Source organism: Canis aureus, chromosome 23 (genome assembly GCF_053574225.1).
Source record: "Canis aureus isolate CA01 chromosome 23, VMU_Caureus_v.1.0, whole genome shotgun sequence".
In the NCBI taxonomy this organism is placed as follows: domain Eukaryota; kingdom Metazoa; phylum Chordata; class Mammalia; order Carnivora; family Canidae; genus Canis; species Canis aureus.
The window spans coordinates 19,674,765-19,694,465 of record NC_135633.1 but is presented as its reverse complement, the minus strand read 5'-3'; the positions used below and the strand labels follow the sequence as shown (position 1 = coordinate 19,694,465).

Sequence of the window (19,701 nt, the reverse complement as noted above, 5' to 3'; positions counted from 1 at the left end):
GGTACATCTTCTCTAGGGACGCTGTAGAGTTCTGATTTATTCAGGACCTTGTCTTACCCATTTGAATTCTGTGCCTTTCATTGTATAAGACTTGTGCATGCCTTGTTAGACTTCCCTTGGGCCTGCAAGATTCATGCATAGTCTTCTGAGGTCTCTGCCCTGCTCCGGGCCCTTTATGGGCTCTTCTACCCAGAAGCAGAGCGATCCTTGAAACGTACATCAAATCACAGCATTCCTCTCTCCAGAGCACATCAGTGGCTTCCCATCTTGGGATAAAATCTGAAGTCAACACAGCTGGCACTTCTAGCTGCCATCTGGCCTTTGGCCACCTTTATGGCCACACTTCCTATCACTTTCCTCCCGCCTTCTTGCTTTAGCCTGCACACCAACTGTCTTAGGACCTTTGTGCTTGCTCACCACCTTTGCTGGAATGCCATCCTCCAGATACCCTCAGATCTGATCTCTGCCAAAATGTTGCCACATCAGAGGGGTCTTCCCTGACCTTCTCTAATTGGCCTCCTCCCCCTCCCATCACTCTGTTCTCATATCCTGTTTATATTTCTTTATAGCACTGATCACCACCTGACCTATTACATTCACTTTTGTCTCTTGGTGTATCATCGGCCTCCTGCACCAGGTTGTAAGTTCCATGAGGACAGATGCTTTGCCGCTCCATCTCCAGCACCTCAGTTGGTCTACAGCACGTATTAGGTGTTTAATAAGTACTTGTCACATGTACATTTTATTTACTTTTGTGAACAGGTTCTCTTTCTCGTTGGTTTGGGGCCAGTTGTTCATTTCTATATGTATCTTCTCTGGCTGTGCACTGAACTTCATTTATTATTTTTTCTGGTACCTTTCACTGATTCTTCTGGAAAAACGAATCACTAATTTTTTTTTGAAGATTTGGTGATTGGCCTGTCCTGTGAACCATCTCTCAAGTAGTAATTGGCTCACACAGACATTTGACAGGAGCTATTTGGCAGATAATTGAACATTGAGGTAATTAGTGAGTGTCTGGAGGGTATATACTCTACACCATTTGTGATGACAAGAATGATAATTATTGAATGCCTTTGTGCAAGATGCTCTTCCACAAGATTATTAACACCCTCCCGATATCTGAGGTGGCTGGGCCAAACTGGACCAAAGAGCTTAAGAGTTTTTAAGGTTGTTGATGTGGACCAGGGAGATAGGACTATTGGGGTTTGAATCCCAGCTCCATTACTTAGGACTGACTGGATGTGAGATCTTTAGGCAAATGGTTTAATCCCAATCTGAGCTCACTTTCCTCATATATAAAATAATGGTATTTGTACTCATCTCCTATTATTGGGAGGATTAAATTAATGCAAATAAGGCACATATTAAGTGCTTAGTCGGTAAGTTACTGTTTTGTCGAGATTGGTACTGACATTAGGATTTTCACCACCCAAGGTTACAGTGCTGGTAAATGTCAGGATTTTTAGTCCAGGGCCATCTGAGTCTCTTCCTGGCTGCTGTCATGCCTGCATTGGTTTTATGATGATGTGCTATAGAGCCCTGGGGGCTCTGTGGGGCCATCTACAGAGAAGAGTTAACTGGGAGAGGGGTCAAATTCTGGTTTTGCTCCCAATCCTCTAGCCAGAGTGACTTTGCTCTCATATCTCTTACATATCAGACTTCCAAGTAAGGATTCCTTCGCTGAAAGGGTGGCAGCCAAGAGAAAGTTTGAAAACTGCGTTACCACATCATGATGCCACAAATCCTGCAGAAATGACATTGTTATGTGAATATCTATATAGTCCTTTCTGTATTTCTATTTTCCTATTATTTTGAATGATTGCTTTTGCATCTATTAAGTTGCTCAAATGAGTACTCAGGGACTGTATTCTCTCACTTTCTGAAGACACAATTACCACTTATTTCAAATGGAGGAAATTTTTACTGGCTTCCTACACACCCCACAGAGCAATCACTGATGCAAAAACAACACGGATTCCTCCTAAAATGGACACAGTTCCTTCAATAACGATGATTCATAGTTGTAACACTTCAGAACAAGGGATTTCCCTTTATTAATTACTCTGTACTATGATAGGTTCAGGTTCATTTTCTGAAACTCTCCAAAAAGAGTACACTTAGGACATGTGATATCAATATTTATGTAATTAAGTCTTTAATGCAAAAAAAAAAAGTCTCCTTCCTCCAAATCAATGTAAACAATGCAAGCAATCAGGATATTATCACTTAAACAACCAGGCCAGGGATACTCTGAGAGGACATCCTGACGCACACATGCCAGATATGCTCCATGGCATGATGACCTTTATCTCAAGGCACTCAGTGGCTCTGGAGGTGTGAGGAAAAGAAATGCATTGATGGCAGAAACAGGACTAGTAAATGAAACTCCTTATAAGGTTGAATTATTGAAACCTGAATGAGTGTTTCCTGGGTGTGACTGTACTTAATCGGAACCTCAAAATTCTGTACTAGAAAGTTGGAAAGAGGTGACTTTAAAGACCCCGGAACCTTTGTCAAAATGATTTGTTTCTAGTACAAAAGACCATTGTTGTTAGCTTCCAGTACAGTGTTAACCTTTGCTCTTGCTCCTGATTAATCCCAGTGATTTGGTCTGCACATAATACCATAATTGAATTACACTGTTGACAATTGAAATTGAACTATATATTGCTCAAGTACATCCCTCTGGATAACCCAGAGCAACTGCCACATATTGTCATTTTGCATGAAGCATAATTTGTGGGCTAACAGGTTCAATGGCTGCTGTGTGAGGCCATTTCTGTAGTAGTACCAGAGAACCCCGTGGTCAGGACACAGAGGACCACTTATTCCTCTTCACTGAGGTAGAAGTTCATTCAAGCAGTCATCTGCAAGCTGTACCCATCAGTAAGGAATAGGCAAAAGGAGCCTGTTTTATGACAGTTAAAAAAAGGTTGCTCTGGACCTCTCTGCTAACTCTGATTTGTGTCTTGGTGTTTTTGCTTTTTTTTTTTTTTTTTTTTTTTTTTTTTTAAGATTTAGAGTTGGAGCAGAGAAAGTTCTGGTCAAGGCTGAGATTATTCACACCATCCCAAAAAGTCTTCAAAATGAGAAAATCCTGCAAGTCTCTTCCTGCCTTACACCCCCATTAAGATCCTGCTATTCCACAAAAGCTAAAACCCACAGAGAGGTGGTTTGTGTTCCTGTTCAGATCTTCGGTTGTAAGACTAATTCTCTATTTTTATACTGAAGCATAATTACTCAATAGCTCAGGGTCTACATTTCACTTGACTTTTTACACCAAATTCTGCGTGAATGGTCAACATGGAATATTGGGGGCTATTGTAAACAGAGGTTTAATTTTATTAGCAGTAGCCAGTTATTTATTCAAGCATGATGTTAATAAAATAGGCATATTCTGAAAAAAAAAATTACTTCAGGCTGCTGATAAGTCCATGCACTGAACATGCTCAGTTAACTGGTCTTGTCCAAGCCTTCTCTGAGGTGGGTCAGCATATAGCAGTCATCAGTAAGTGGGGCAGAACCAAAACTTGCCTGTTTCTCATTCAGGACTCAGGTTGAGAGTGCTCGGCTTTCATTATGACCCAGAGACAGTCAGAATGGAAGTTTGGAGATGTCCAATGGGCTGAGATATCAAAAACGATTCTTTACGTAAAGAGATCAAAATGGCCCATGGGGAAAAAAAAAAATGGCCCATGGTGGCAAGCACTGTTCAACAGACATCATTTTGTTTTTTCCCTCACTGGCAGAGCTCTCCTCCAAAACTTTAGGGCTACATAGCCTCATTTTCTATTCTCTAAAAGAGTTTGAGTAAAACTGGAATGATCATTTCTTCCTTATGTATTTGCTACAGTTGTATAGGAATTGACCTACGAAACCAAGTGGACCTGGTGTTTTCTCACTGAAAGATTTTCTTTTCTTCATAGTTATAAACAATGTCTTAAATTCTCAGTTGAGTTTTGGTAAGTTATATCTATCTAAAAATTTGTGCATTTTACTGAGATCTTTAATTTTGTTTCTCGGGTTTTTTTTAAATAGATTTCATTTATTTATTTGAGAGAGAGAACACCCTCTTGCATGCTAGCTGAGGGAGGAGCAGAGGGGGAGGGAGAAAAGAGGGAAAGAATCCTGAGCAGATTCCTTACCTGACAGGGAGCCCATCATAGGGCTGAGATCATGACCTGAGCCAAAGCCAAGAGTCAGATGCTTAACTGACTCTACCATCCAGGTGCCTGAGGGTCTTTAATTTTGTTAACATAAATATGGCTATCATAGATTTTTAAAAATATTTATTTGAGAGAGAGAATGCATGTGCATGCTCCTGAGTAGGGGGAGGGGCAGAGGGAGAGAGAGAATCTCAAGCAGACTCTCTGCTGAGCACAGAGCCCTCTTGTGGCTGGATCTCACAACCCTGGGATAATGACCTGAGCCAAAATCAAGAGCAGTCACTTAACCTAGGCTCTCTGGTTATCATATTTTTTAAAGATCTGCTACACTTCTTGTATCTCTGTTTATATTCCTAATATTACTTAATTGTACCCTCTGTTTTCTTTTATCTTGCCAGTTATCTTTTTTTTTTTTTTTTTTTTTTTGAGAGAGAGAGAGAGAGAGCGTGCACATGAAGGGAGGGAGGGGAAGAAAGAAAGAAAGATAATCTGAAGCCAGCTCCTTGCCAAGCACAGAACCAACACAGGGCTCTTACAACCCTGAGATCATGACCTGAGCCAAAACCAAGAGTTGATGCTTAACTGGCTGAGCACCCAGGTGCCTCTTGCCGGAGTTATCTTTTTTATGATTATTTTCAAAGAAGTGAGTTTTGCCTTTGCTGATTAGTCTCCATTATATGTGTGTGGTATGTTTTTATACATTATTTTATTCTGTAAATATATAAATATGTATATCTATATATCTATATCTATCTATTGGTCCAGGTTCTCCAGAGAAACAAAAGCAATAGGGTGTGTGTGTGTGTGTAGAGAAAGAAATTTCTAAGATATTCGTTGATTGATTGATTTTAAGGAATTGGCTCATGTAATTATGGAAACTAGCAAGTCCAAAATCTACAGGATAGGCCATAAGGCTGGAGATCCAGGGGAGAGCCAATGTTGCATGCCAATGTGAAGTCTTCCTTTTGGTTATTATTTTCTTGGTATTGTCCTTCCATCCTTCTTCAGTCACAGGCTTTCATTGTTCTTTTGATTTAGATGTAGCTTTTGCCAGTGGGATACAGATGTGTTTTCACTTTTTAACCAATTTACAATATCTATCTTTTCACTGGCCAGTTTAGTCTGTATACATTTATTTTGACAATTAACTCATCTGACCAATTTTCAACTCTCTTGTCTGATTTCTACTTGTCTCACACTTTCTGTGCTTCTTTCCTTTTTTTTTTTATTATTGTTTTAAAACATCGAATTATTTGTATGTGATCTAGTTTTAAGGCCCAGTTTCCTCCTGTGGGATAGACTCCTCCAGTTGACAGAGGGTATTTCTCTTTTCTATCCTGGCTTTGTGCGGAGGTCTCCCATGTGCCTGTCCCTTTGCTCAGGCCTAAGCTTTGTCCCCTGTCCCCCTGAAGTGACCTGTGGCCCAGGCGTTAGGCCATCAGGGAATTGGCAGGATGTAAGGGCAAACACCAGCTCAGATGCTCTCTTAACTCCGAGGTTTTGAGCTCTGAAGATTTCTGATAGTTCAGTTGCTTAAAAGAGTGTGTGTACATGGGTATTTTTAAAAATTTTGGGGTGTTCTTAGAGGGTTTTCTCTGTATGACTAGTCTGCCCCTGCCTGCCTTATTGCTACTCTAATGCTGTCACCTTCCTTGGCTCACTGTTCCCTTCTATCTTCAGAGCCAACAGTGGCAGCTCATGTCCTCAGGTCATGTCCCTCGGGACCCAGTCTTCTGCCTCCCTTTCCTTATTTAAGAACTCAACTGATTAACAATACAGGATAACTTCCTCATCTCAAAATTCTGGACCTTAATCACATCCATAAAGTCCCTTTCACTATGTGAGGTAACACATAGATGCCATGATTTAAGACATGGATATCTTTGGGGAGATACTATTCTGTCTACCAGAATAATTGTTAAATAGCATCCCATTTTTCCCTTTCTTATTACTTTTTTAAAAAGATTTTATTCATTCATTCGTGAGAGACACAGAGAGAGAGAGACAGAGATGCAGGTAGCGAGAACAGCAGGTTCCCCGTGGGGAGCCTGATGTGGAACTCGATCCCAGGACCCCACAATCATGCTCTGAGTCAAAGGTAGACACACTCAACCACTGAGCTACCCAGGTGTCCCTTCCTTCCTTAGTTTTAAACCAATTAAGGAATAGACAAAGGGGTCAGACAGACCAAAACAGTGGCTTTATCGTTAGTTGTACTGATTAGGCAAGTTAGCTTGAGCTGAGGCCACAATCAAGATCTTGAATACCAGACATCCTACACACACTTACACCATAAATTGAATTGCAGACTACAGACCTCCACTCTGTAGAGGCAGAGCTGGTCTCAGAAACTTCCCTGGAGGGCAGTGCTCATATCCAAGGATAGGCAACTCTCAAGAGAGGCCCTTCTGTAAGCTCTCTGGCCAGAGATGTGTTCCTCCTTTGAGGAAAAGTTGTGTGAGGGGAGGCAGGGGCAAGGCCACAAATGTGGCCTTAGTGGCAGCCATCCTCCCCTCCCACAGAAATATGGAGACAGGAATAGGTCCCCCTAATAGCGATTCTGGAGTCTTGTTGAGACTCCCTGTGTGGCTGGAGTCGATGGTCTGTTTTCTTTTTTAGTTTGAATGGGACGCACAATGTTCCATTGGTTTCACCTGTATAATGTAGTGATTCAACAAGTTTATACATATGCTGTGTTCACCGCAGGTGTAGCTACCATCTGTTCCCAGACGTCTCCATTGCAACATCATTGACTCTATTCTTTATGCTGAGCCTTTAAATATCCTGGTGACTTATACCATAACGGGAAGCCTGTATCTCCCCCTCCCTGTCCCCCATTTTGTCCATCTCCTCAACCCCCTTCCCTCTGGCAACCATCAGCTTGTTGTCTCTATTTATAGGTTTGGTTCTGCTTTTTGTTTCTTTGTTCATTTGTGTGTGTTTGGGGGGGGGTTGTTTGTTTTTTGGGGTTTTTTTAGATTTTTTTAGATTCCACAGTAGAGTGAAATCATACAATATTTGTCTTTCTCAGTCTGATTTATTTCATTTAGCATAATGCCCTCTAGGTCCATCCATGTTGTCCCAAATGGCATGATCTCATCCTTTTTAATGAATTCATGTGATATTAATATATCACATTTTCCTTATCCATTCATTTATACCTGGACACTTGAGTTGCTTCCATATCTTGGCTATTGTAAATAATGTTGTAATAAACACAGCAGTGCATATATCTTTCTTTTTAATTTTTTAAAAAGATTTTATTTATTTATTCATGAGAGACATGGAGAAAGAGAGAGGCAGAGACACAGGCAGAGGGAGAAGCAGGCTCCATGCAGGGAGCCCGACGTGGGACAAGATCCCTGGACTCCAGGATCAGGCCCTGGGCTGAAGGCGGTGGCGCTAAGCCACTGAGCCACCCAGGCTGCCCTAGTTCTTTGATATTATTAAGAGAGACATGCAGGAGACACACAAAACATTATGACACTGAATGACTGAAATATATTTAAAAAGACACAGCAAAGGACTCCGTATATTAAAGCATTGGGTCCAACTATTAAAAATCCTGGACTCCAGGATTCCGCCCTGGGCCGCAGGTAGGTGCTAAACTGCTGAGCCACCCAGGGACCCCCTGCATATATCTTTTTAAGTAGTGTTTTTGTTTCTTTGGGTAAATACCCAGTAATGGAATTATTGGATCATATGGTATTTCTATTTCTAATTTTTGGAGGAAACTCCATACTGTTTTCCACCATGACTATAGCAATTTATATTCCCGCCAACAGTGTATGGGGGTTTGTTTTTCTCCACATCCCCACCAACACTTGTTGTTTCTTGTCTTTTTTTTTTTTTTTTTTTTTTAGTCCCTCCAACATGTCTATGGGCAGTTTTGATGAAAATGCTTCACATGTGCTTCAACACAGTATGCCACCTCTAGCTGAGGACAGAGAACCCTTTGTTATTTTGATACATCACCATTTTATTTGTTATTTCCTATTTGGGTCTGCTTGATCTGTCATTTTCCAGGTTAGATGTCACTGTGTGCTATCTTATTTACACAGCATGGGGTTTGGTTTTTAAAATTTGTGGTTAGGATTTGTGTGTCCAGGTTCATCAATGCGAAGGCCTGGAATTCCCTGGGTGGTGCTCAGGACTTCTGAGTTCTATGTACAGTTCCCATCTACGGGCTGTGCTGGCAGGTTCTTCTTATTGAGTATGCTGGGAGCAGTCCCTAACCACACTTAAACAAAATAGAGTACAATTATTCAGTTCTTGAAGGTTTGACAGAACTAACTTGTGAAAACATTTGGCCTGATACATTTTTTTTTAAGATTTTTTAAATTTTTAAAAATTTATTCATGAGAGACACAGAGAGAGACAGAGACATAGGCAGAGGGAGAGGTGGGCTCCCTGTAGGGAACCCAATGCAGGACTCGATCCCAGGACCCTGGGATCAGGGCCTGAGCTGAAGGTAGACCCTGAACCACTGAGCCACCCAGGTGCTCCTGGCCTGATATTTTCTTTGAAAAAAATTTTATTTTATTTTTAATTATTTTTAATTTTTATTTATTTATGATAGTCACAGAGAGAGAGAGAGAGAGAGAGGCAGAGACATAGGCAGAGGGAGAAGCAGGCTCCATGCACCCGGAGCCTGATGTGGGATTCGATCCCGGGTCTCCAGGATCGCGCCCTGGGCCAAAGGCAGGCGCCAAACCACTGCGCCACCCAGGGATCCCTGAAAAAAATTTTAAGTTAGGTTCAGATGTTTCAAATGACAATTCAAATAGTTTTTTACAGGACTATTCAGGTGATTTTTTTGTTTTTATTGTTTTATCCAGTGATTTTGTGTATGAGTGTGTGACTGTTTTTAATAGTTGGACCCAATGCTTTAATATATGGAGTCCTTTGCTGTGTCTTTTAAAATATATTTCAGTCATTCAGTGTCATAATGTTTTGTGTGTCTCCTGCATGTCTCTCTCAATAATATCAAAGAACTAGGGCAGCCCGGGTGGCTCAGTGGTTTAGCGCCGCCGCCTTCAGCCCAGGGCCTGATCCTGGACCTGGGATCGAGTCCCACGTCGGGCTCCCTGTATGGAGCCTGCTTCTCCCTCTGCCTGTGTCTCTGCCTCTCTGTTTCTCATGAATAAATAAATAAATAACATCTTTTAAAAAAAAAGAACTAGATTTTTTTTATTCAAATTTTTGAGTTTAATTAGGTGAGTTTTAATGCATTTATAATTAATGGGTATACAGATGTGTTAATACTTATGTCTGTTTTAACTTTTTTTTAAACTTATTTTTGGTTTTGCCTTACTGGCCTCTCTTGTCTTTAATCTCTGTTGAAAAGTTTAACAAAAAATTTTAACAACTTCTCCAACATAATTGGTTGTTCCATCCCACACCTTTTTGTTTGGTGCAATTTCCTTCTTCATGAAGTAGATCCTTTAAAATTCCATTGCATGAGTCGCCATCTGAAAAATGTCCTTATTTTATTCTTAATCTTGAGTAACAGCTTCTCTTGTGCAGGTTACAGGTTGTAAATGATGTTTTGTGGTCATTGGGATTTATTGCCCGTGAGAAATCTCTTGACAAAGTAACTGTAGAATATCTCTGTCTTTTATCTCTAGTTGCTTTTAAACTTGCTCTTTATCTTTGGTGTTCTTGAGTTTCACCGTGTGGTTTCTGGGGTGGGTGAGTTTTGATATGTCTCCTTTTGGGGATTCAGTGTGTGTCTTCAAAATGAGACAACTCAAATTTTCAACTGTGAAAAATCCATAGTGGTTTTCTGTTTGTTGCCTTTGGTTCGCTCTGTATGCCATCTCTTTCCACCTTCCACTCCCATAATTCTCTTGTCTGTTCTTCAACCTGTCACTTAGAAATAAAGTGTTGCATTCTTTGTTTTGGTTTCCACTCATTTCTTTTTCAAATGTTCCTGTTCTTTCTCATGCCTTTTCTTATTCTTTCATTAAGGTTTTTATTTCTTCCTTTTACCCTTTAATGATGTAAGACATACTGTATATGCTCCAATAGACAAGCATTCCAAAATGGACAAATACGTACTCCTATTAATTGGTTGGTTTAGACTCATGTGTATTTATGAGTACTCATATAAAATATGTTTATTAATTTCTTGTCTCAGCACATTTTTTTATTTTATTTTTTTATAAATTTATTTTTATTGGTGTTCAATTTGCCAACATATAGAATAACACTCAGTGCTCATCCCATCAAGTGCCCCCCTCAGTGCCTGTCACCCAGTCACCCCCACCCCCCGCCCACCTCCCTTTCTACCACCCATAGTTCGCTTCCCAGAGTTAGGAGTCTCTCATGTTCTGTCTCCCTTTCTGATATTTCCCACTCATTTTTTCTCCTTTCCCCTTTATTCCCTTTCTCTATTTTTTATATTCCCCAAATGAATGAGACCATATAATGTTTGTCCTTCTCCGATTGACTTATTTCACTCAGCATAATACCCTCCAGTTCCATCCATGTTGAAGCAAATGGTGGGTATTTGTCGTTTCTAATGGCTGAGTAATATTCCATTGTATACATAAACCACATCTTCTGTATCCATTCATCTTTCGATGGACACCGAGGCTCCTTCCACAGTTTGGCTATTGTGACCATTGCTGCTAGAAACATCGGGGTGCAGGTGTCCCGGCGTTTCATTGCCTCTGTATCTTTGGGGTAAATCCCCAACAGTGCAATTGCTGGGTCGTAGGGCACGTCTATTTTTACCTCTTTGAGGAACCTCCACACAGTTTTCCAGAGTGTCTGCACCAGTTCATATTCCCACCAATAGTGCAGGAGGGTTCCCCTTTCTCCACATCCTCTCCAACATTTGTGGTTTCCTGCTTTGTTAATTTTCCCCATTCTCACTGGTGTGAGGTGGGATCTCATTGTGGTTTTGATTTGTATTTCCCTGATGGCAAGTGATGCGGAGCATTTTCTCATGTGCTTGTGTCTCAGCACATTTTTAACAGTTTTATTCAAGCATTATGTTTATCTCCAACATGCTATTTCTATCATGAATGCTACCTTTTGAATACTTTTAGCATTCCAGAGCAGTTGTAGAGCGTTTGGGGATGTTGATAAAATGTAAGTCCTTGTTTGTAGGGCCAAGATAGGACATAAGAGTCTGTATTTCCACTGAGCTCCCGAGTGCTGCTGCTGCTGCTGCTGCTGTGTACCACACTTTTAAGTGGCAGAGTCTTAGAAAACATTATTTTAAAGTTGTTTTAAATAAAGCACTTTTAAAATTCATATATGATATTGTCATCAGATATTTCATCTTATGCCCAAGAACCCCCATTTAAATGATTAAAGATCATTTAGAACAATTTTAGTTCCAATATAGTTAACATACAGTATTATATTAGTTTCAAATGTACAATAATAGTGATTCAACACTTCCATACATCACCTGGTGCTCATCATGATAAGTGTACTCTTAATCCCCACCACCTGTTTTACCCATTCCTTTCCCCCATCCCTTCCCCCACCCCCACCTCCCCTCTGGTAACCACTGGGTTGTTCTCTATAGTTAAGTCTTTTTTTTTTTTTGGTTTGTCTCTTCTTTGTTTGTTTTGTTTCTTAAATTCCACATATTAATGAAATCATATGGTATTGGTCTTTCTCTGAATGACGTATTTCACTTAGCACTATACTTTTTAGATATATTCATGTTGTTGCAAATGGTAAGATTCCATTATTTTCTTCTTTTTTGTGGCTGAGTAATATATCATTATATCGATCTCACATTTTCTTTATCCATTCATCTGTTGATGGACACTGGGGCTCTCTCCATATTTTGGCTATTGCAAATAATGCTGCAAAAAACAAGAGTGCATATGTCTTTTTGAATTAGTTTTTCATAGTCTTTGGGCAAATACCCAGTAGTGGAATTACTGGATCCTATGGCAATTCTATTTTTAATTTTTCAAAGAGCCTCCATACTGTTTCCCACAGTTGCTGTCCCTGTGGGCCTGAAGGTTCCTTTTTCTCCACATCCTTGCTAATACTTGCTGGTTCTTGTGTTTTTAAATTTAACCATTCTGACCAGTGTGAGGTGTCATCTCATTGTGGTTTTGATTTGCATTTCCCTGATGATGTTTGATGTTGAACATCTTTTTGTGTGTCTATTGGCCATCTGGATGTCTTTGAAGAAATGTCCGTTCATGTCTTCTGCCCATTTTTAATTGGATTATTTGGGATTTTTGGTGTTAAGTTATAGAAGTTTTTTATATATGGATACTAACCCTCTATTGGATATGTCATTTGCATGTATCTTCTTCCATTAAGTAGGTTGTCTTTTAGTTCTGTTGACTGTTTTCTTTGCTGTACGGAAGCTTTTTATTTTGATGTAGTCCCGATAGTTTATTTTTCCTTTTGTTTCCCTTGCCTCAGGAGACATATCTAGAAAACTGTTGCCATGGTCGATGTCAAAGAGGTTAACTGCCTGCGTTCTCTAGGATTTTTATGGTTTCAGGCCTCACATTTAGGTCTTTAATCCATTTTGAGTTTATTTTTGTGTATGGTGTAAGAAAGTGGTCCAGTTTCATTCTTCTGCATGTAGCTGTCCGGTTTTCCCAGCACCATTTGTTGAAGAGACTGTCTTCCCATTGTATATTCTTATCTCCTTTGTCAAAGACCAATTGGCCATTTAATCAAGTGTTTATTTCTGGGCTCTCTATTCTGTCCTATTGGTTTATGTGTCTATTTTAGTGCCAGTACCATTGCTGTTTTGATTACTACAGCTGCGTAGTATAACTTGAAGTCTGGGATTGTGGTCCTTCCAGCTTTGTTCTTTTTCAAGATCACTTTGGCTATTCAAGGTCTTTTGTGGTTCCATACAAATATTTTAGGATTATTCTAGTTCTGTGAAAAAAGCTACTGGTATTTTGATAGGGATTACATTAAATCTCTAGATTGCTTCGGGTAGTATGGACATTTTCACAACATTTGTTCTTCCAATCCATGAGCATGGAATGCCTTTCCATTTCTTTGTGTTGTCTTCAATTTTTTTCATCAATGCTCTTAGTTTTGAGAATACAGATCTTTCACCTCCTTGGATATGTTATGCGTTTTATTTTTAATTTTTTGGTGCAATTTTAAATATGATTGTCTTCTTAATTTCTCTATCTGTTTCATTATGAATGTATAGAAATGCAACAGGTTTCTGTATATTGATATTGTATCCTGCAATCTTACTGTATTCACTTATCACTTATTCTCATGGTTTTTTTTGTGGAGTTTTTATGATTTTTCTATATAGTATTATACCATCTGCAAATAGGACAGTTTTACTTATTACTAATTTGAATTCCTTGATTTCTTTTTGTTGTCTGATTGCTGTGGCTAGGACTTCCAGTACTATGTTGAATAAAAGTGGTGAGGGTAGATGTCTCTGTCTGTTTCCTGACCTTAGGGGAAAAGCTCTCAGTTTTTCACGATTGGGTATGATGTTAGCTATGGCTTTTTCGTGTATGGCCTTTATTATGTTGAGGTATAATCCTTCTAAACTACTCTGTTGAGGGTTATCATGAATGGATGTTGTACTTAGTAGAATGCTTTTTCAGCATTTTTGAGATGATCATAAGATTTTTATCCTTTCTCTTACTGATGTGATGTATCACATGTGATGTGATGTATGTGATGTTAATTTGTGAACATTGAACCAGCCTTACATCCTAGGAATATATCCCATTTGATCATGGTGAATGATTTTTTAAAATATATTGTTAGATTTGGTTTCCTAATTTTTTTTTGCATTTCTCAGAGATATTGGCCTGTAGTTCTCTTTTTTTGTAGTGTCTCTATCTGGTTTTGGTATCAGGGTAATACTGACCTCATAGAATGAATTTGGAAGCTTTTTTCCTCTTTTATTTTTTTGGAGTAGTTTGAGAAGAATAGGTATTAATTTTAATTAATTTTAATTAATTTTGGTAGAATTTACCCATGAAGCCGTCTGGTCCTGGACTTTTGCTTGTAGAGAGTTTTGTTGTTGTTGTTGCTGAGAGCTTTTTTGATTACTGATTCAGGTTCATTACTGGTAATCAGTCTGTTCAAATTTTCTGTTTATTCCTGATTCAGGTTTTGGAGGTTATATGTTCCTAGGAATTTATCTATTACTTCTAGGTTGTCCAGTTTGGTGGCATACGATTTTTCATAATATGCTCTTATAATCCTTTGTATTTCCCTGTGTTGGTTGATATTTCTCCTCTTTCATTTCTGTTTTTGAGTCCTTCTCTCTCTCTGTCTCTCACTCTCTCTCTCTCTCTTTTGATGGGTCTGGATAAATAAAGGTTTATTAATATTATTGATCTTCTCAAAGAACCAGTTCCTGATTTCATTGTTCTATTCTATTGCTCTATTGGTTTTTAGTTTCTATTTTGTCTATTTCTGCTCTAATCTTATTATTTACTTCCTTCTACTGGGTTTGCATTTTGTTTGTTGTTGTTCTTTGACTCCTTTAGGTGTAAGATTAGGTTGTTTATTTTTTAAAAAGATTATTTATTTATTTATTTATTTATTTATTTAAGATAGGGAGCACTAGTGAGCACAAGTGGGGAGAGGGGCAGAGGGAGAGAGAGAAGCAGGCTCTCCTCTGCTGAGCAGGGAGCCTGTCACAGGGTTCGATCTCAGGATCCTGGGATAAGACCTGAACTGAAGATAGACACTTAATTGACTGAGCCACCCAGGTGTCCCAATTAGGTTGTTTGAGATTTTTCTTGCTTCTTGAAATAGGCCTGTATTGCTATAAACTTCCCTCTTAGAACAGCTTTTGCTGCATCCCAAAGATTGTGGACTATTGTATTGTCATTTGTCTCCATGTCTTTTTAAATTTCCTCTTTGAGTTCTTGGTTGACCCATTCATGGTTTAGTAGCATGTTATTTAATCTCCATGTATTTGTGTTCTTCTCAGACCTTTCTTGCGGTTGATTTCTAGTTTCAGAGTGTTGCAGTTGGCAAAGATGCATGGTATGACTTCAGTGCTTTTAAATTTGTTGAGACTTGTTTTGTGACCTAATAAGTGATCTATTCTGGAAAATGTTCCATATGCACTTGAAAAGAATGTGTATGCTGCTGTTTTAAGATGGAATGTTCTGAATATACGTTAGTTCCATCTGGTCCAAGATGTCATTCAGAGTCACTGTTTTCCTTGATGATTTAGCCATTGATGTAAGTAGGGTGGTAACATCCTCTATTATTATTATATTACTCTCAATTACTCCCTTTATGTTTACTATTAGCTGCTTTGTGTATTTGGGCACTCTCATGTTGAGTGCATAAATATTTACAACTGTTATATCGTCTTGTTGGATTATTATATAATGTCCTTCTTTTTCTCTTGTTATAGTCTTTGTTTTGTTTGTTTGTTTGTTTGTTTTTCAGTCTTTGTTTTAAAGTCCATTTTCCCCAACATAAGTATCACTACCAAGGCTTTCTTTTCACTTCCATTTGCATCATAAATGCTTTTGTATCCCACACTTTCAATCTGCATGTGTCTGTAGGTCTAAAATGAGTCTCCTGTAGGCAGCATATAGATGTATCTTGTTTTTTATCCATTCTGTCACCCTATGTCTTTTGTTTGGAGTGTTTAGTCCATTTATATTCAAAGTAATTATTGTTTGGTATGTACTTATTGCCATTTTGTTACCTGTTTTGTGGTTGTTTTTGTAATTCATCTCTGTCCTTTATTTTCTTGCTCTTTTCTCACAGTTTGCTGGCTTTCTTTGCTAATATACTTGGATTCTTTTTATTTTTTGCATATCTGTTAGCAGTGTTTAATTTGTGATTAACATCTCACATATATATAGCACTGTCTGTACTAAGTTTTTTTTTTTTTTTTAAGATTTTATTTATTTATTCATGAAAGAGAGAGAGAGGCAGAGACATAGGCAGAGGGAGAAGCAGGCTCCATTCAGAGAGCCTGATGTGGGACTCGATCCTGGGACTCCAGGATCACGCCCTGGGCTGAAGACAGGTGCTAAACCGTTGAACCACCCAGGCGTCCCAAGTCTGTACTAAGTTGATGGCCAATTAAATTCAAACCTATTAAAAGATCTTTTTTTTTTTAAAGTTTATCTTTCATATAAGTATTTCTGAACTGTAAAATATGTACTTCGTAAAAGTGAAGATAGGATTGTTTGTTCCTGCCTAAAAGATCAGTAGCTTGAAACAGCTAAGTTTGTTTCTTGTTCATATTCTAAGTTTTCCCTAGATCTACTGGGAGCTCTGGGCCCTGGCATCATCACTCTTGGACATGGGCTGGTTCAGCCTCCACCATTGCCAGAGGCCAGAGCAGGTAGAAAAGATATGAGAAATTATGTATGTACTGTTTCTTAAAGACTTTCATTTTTATTGGCCAAAGGAAGTCATGTGGCCTTAAGTAACTTCAAGGGTCAAATGCATAGTCCCACACTATGAGCTCAAGTAGAGGAGAACCAAAGCATATATAAATAACCCTAATTATTACCTCCTACCTACTTCCTTGCTTTTGAAAGTGATCATTAAAAGGCTTTCAGTAAAATCCTGTGCTTGCATTTTATGTGGTCTTATTTCCTCTAACAATTCCTAAATCTGTATTACGCCTTAGTTTTGTATCCTTAAAATAAAGATTCCCAGGTGACCTCCCTAAACATCAAATTTTAGTATTGGCTGTGGTGATTTGCTGGTGCACTGGTTTCAACTTAGGCTGTACATTAAAATCATCTGGGGAGCTTTTTTTTTCCTCCCAGGTCACACCTCAGACCAATTAGAACATCTGGAGGTGGGACCCAAGCATCTGTAGTTTGTAAAATTCAATATGCATATAAAATTGAAACCCTTTGTGCTAATCTGTCTTCCTCAAAGAGTGCTTTGTTGTTCAAAATAAAGTACCAGAGTGCCTCCAGAGAGAAACAGTTTTATTAGGGTTTGAATATAAGGTGAATTACTCAATTACTCTTTTCTGAGAAGTAATTTGGGGAACAACACCTTGTCTCTTTTATGTTTTGTGTTAGATGTTATGTTACCATCTCTATTATCTTGTTCCTTTATCCTCAAATATGAGGGGATTTATTTTCTTCTTTGTTGTATCTGGTAGTTCTATTTTGATTTGTTTCCCTCCATGGTGGTAATTTTTCCATAGGAGGTAATCATCTGAAGGGAATATGTGGCGTATTGAATATTCTGGATGATTTTTGCCTTTGCTAGTGCTGGGCCCTGGGAGTTTCACCATTCTGGACTATTTTGTGAGCCTATGTGTTGATGTAAATTGAAAAAAAAAAGGATTTAAGTATTTTATGTATACATACATCACATGCAAATATAGACACAGATATACATGTGTACACACACACACACACCCCTTGAACAGTAGAGAAGCATTCTGAGGCTTTAGGGCAGGGAGGGGCCCAAAGAAAGAAGAGACTTGTCCAACACCACAGAGTAACATAAAGTTAATGAAAATCTCAGTCTTCCCACCTACTCCTGGCCTGACTTATCCTCCATATTATGAAGGTGTGTGTGTGTTGAAGCATGTCCAGGATGGCCAGGGATTACTCAGCATTTGCTTGGAGACTTGAGGGAGTGGGGTGGGGGGTGGGGTGGGGGGCGGGTGGTGGTGTTTTGCTCTATTTCAGTCCATTTCCTTCCCTGTTGGCTATGGCCTTCTCTAGTCAAATCTCCATTGGATTTCTAGGGCCCAGAAACTGCTGAGCACACCCAAGTGTGGGTAATGGGCAGTTTCCCAGCTCCCTAGAGCCATGGGCTTGTTTGTGGATTGTGACCCACAATTCCCTGTATCCTGTGCTTTCAGAAAGCAAACCAGCAATCAAATAGTAATTGTTTCCTTCTGTGTGGATTTTTCCTTGTGAAGACTGCCGTGGCAACTAGAAAGCTGGCTCTTAGAAGGGTGGAGGGACCTAGATTTAGACGTCAGGGCCGCTGGGTAGCTGTGGATGCGGTGGCTCTATTGCCCACATTTTCCAGCAGAGCCCTAATTCCTGTTGGCCTTATAAACAATCCACATGCCCTAGAAATTCCGCCCCAGACACCATATTTTCTACGGTGTGTTTTATTGCTGATGGAAGCACAGAAATCCTTTGTCAGACTGTCACCCCAGTTTTTGGTCTAAAAAACAGACCACTCTGTTTATGCAAAGAAGACTTTTTGTTTGTTTGTTTGTTTAAATGGTGAGGTTCAGAAAGGCAAAAAAAAATGGTCTTGGGACACTTGGAATTAGAGCTGACCCAATCCATGCTCTCTTCCTCATGGCCATTCCTCCAAGTGTGGGTGCAGATAGTCAGATGCCCCTTCAGCAATCTGTGGGGCAGGGCCGTGATGCCAGGGAGTCAGCCCACCATGGCAGGGACCCTGACCGCAGAGCTTTACAGCCCGAGACCAAGGGGGGCGGGGATGAGATGTGGATTGCACAAGTAGCTAAGACAGCTGTAAAGCATGAGTGCATAGTAGAGATTTCCCCAAGTGGGAAGAGCCAGAGAGATTCCAACTCACTAGAACCCCTCACCTGAGCTGGCATGGCGTCACGCTGTGTCCCTTGGTGACACCGTATTGTGGGGCCAGCCCCAGCCCAGAGTCAGAAACTGCTATGGAAGGAGAGCAGAGGAACGCACACACAGGCAGGGGAGGCCTGTCGGCTGCCATCCACGCAGACAGCCCTGCCACATTAACCTCAAGTTAGGAGTCTAAAGGCAGAAGAATGGCAGCCCGTTGTTTTGGCTCATGCTAAGGCCTGGCCATGTTCTCCCGGTTGTCTAGGGGTGTGAGCTTCCGAGGTTCAGTCTCACCAGACAGGTCATCCACCTGGTTCCCATCTCTTCCTGTCACGCCCAGTCCAGGATTAAAGATGGCTTCTGCTGAGTTTGCTTTGTGAATGGTTCTGCTGAGGCAGAAGTGGTTTTCTGGGCTTCCTATCCTTCTCGTTTGCCTGTCGCCTCTCTCTTTGCTCTCTGTCAGTTCCCTGCCCATGGCATCCACCTTTCTTACCAAGGTTCTCCCCTCCCCCCCTCTCGTTCCAGGCACTAAAACAGGTACAGAGAACAGTGATGGTAGCTGTGAGCCTGCTCTGGCCTCCCCGGCCTCCCACGCCAACCCCTTCCCTGTGCTCCATCTCGTTGAGGACTTGAGACTGGCCCTGGAGATGCTGGAGCATCCTCAGGAGAGAGCAGCCCTCCTGAGCCAGATCCCGGGCCCCACAGCCGCCTACATCAAGGAGAGCTTGGTGAGTGGGCCCGTGGCCTGTTCGGGAATCCACTGGGGAACACAACCACATAACTGCGGGGCTTACGGAATGCCACGCTGCCTGGGACCATTACCTCATCTGTGCACCTTCCAGCCTCTTCTCACTTCCCATCTGGCTTTGGTCAGCCCCCCGCTGTGTGGTCCTTCCCAGCAGGAGGGGAGAGCCCAGGCAAGCAGCTTAAAGTTGTCTGGTCAGCCAGCCTGCCTGTGCACTCCCGTCACGTTCTCTGAGAAGGGAGACATCCAGGCCCGGAGGAGAGCAAGCAGGAGAGTTTTCCCCAGCAGG

The 19,701-nt window shown here is 40.4% G+C and overlaps 1 protein-coding gene across 10 annotated transcripts in view; it reads left to right on the top strand.

Annotated features, from left to right (window-relative positions):
• PPFIBP2 (PPFIB scaffold protein 2) overlaps positions 1-19,701 on the top strand; it is a 169,894-nt gene that overhangs the window by 35,481 nt on the left and 114,712 nt on the right. For all 10 annotated transcript variants that reach the window (XM_077866624.1, XM_077866623.1, XM_077866619.1 and 7 more), the window contains one exon: positions 19,193-19,395. In XM_077866624.1, coding sequence (XP_077722750.1) covers positions 19,193-19,395 — 203 coding nt within the window. The remainder of the gene's footprint in view (positions 1-19,192; positions 19,396-19,701) is intronic.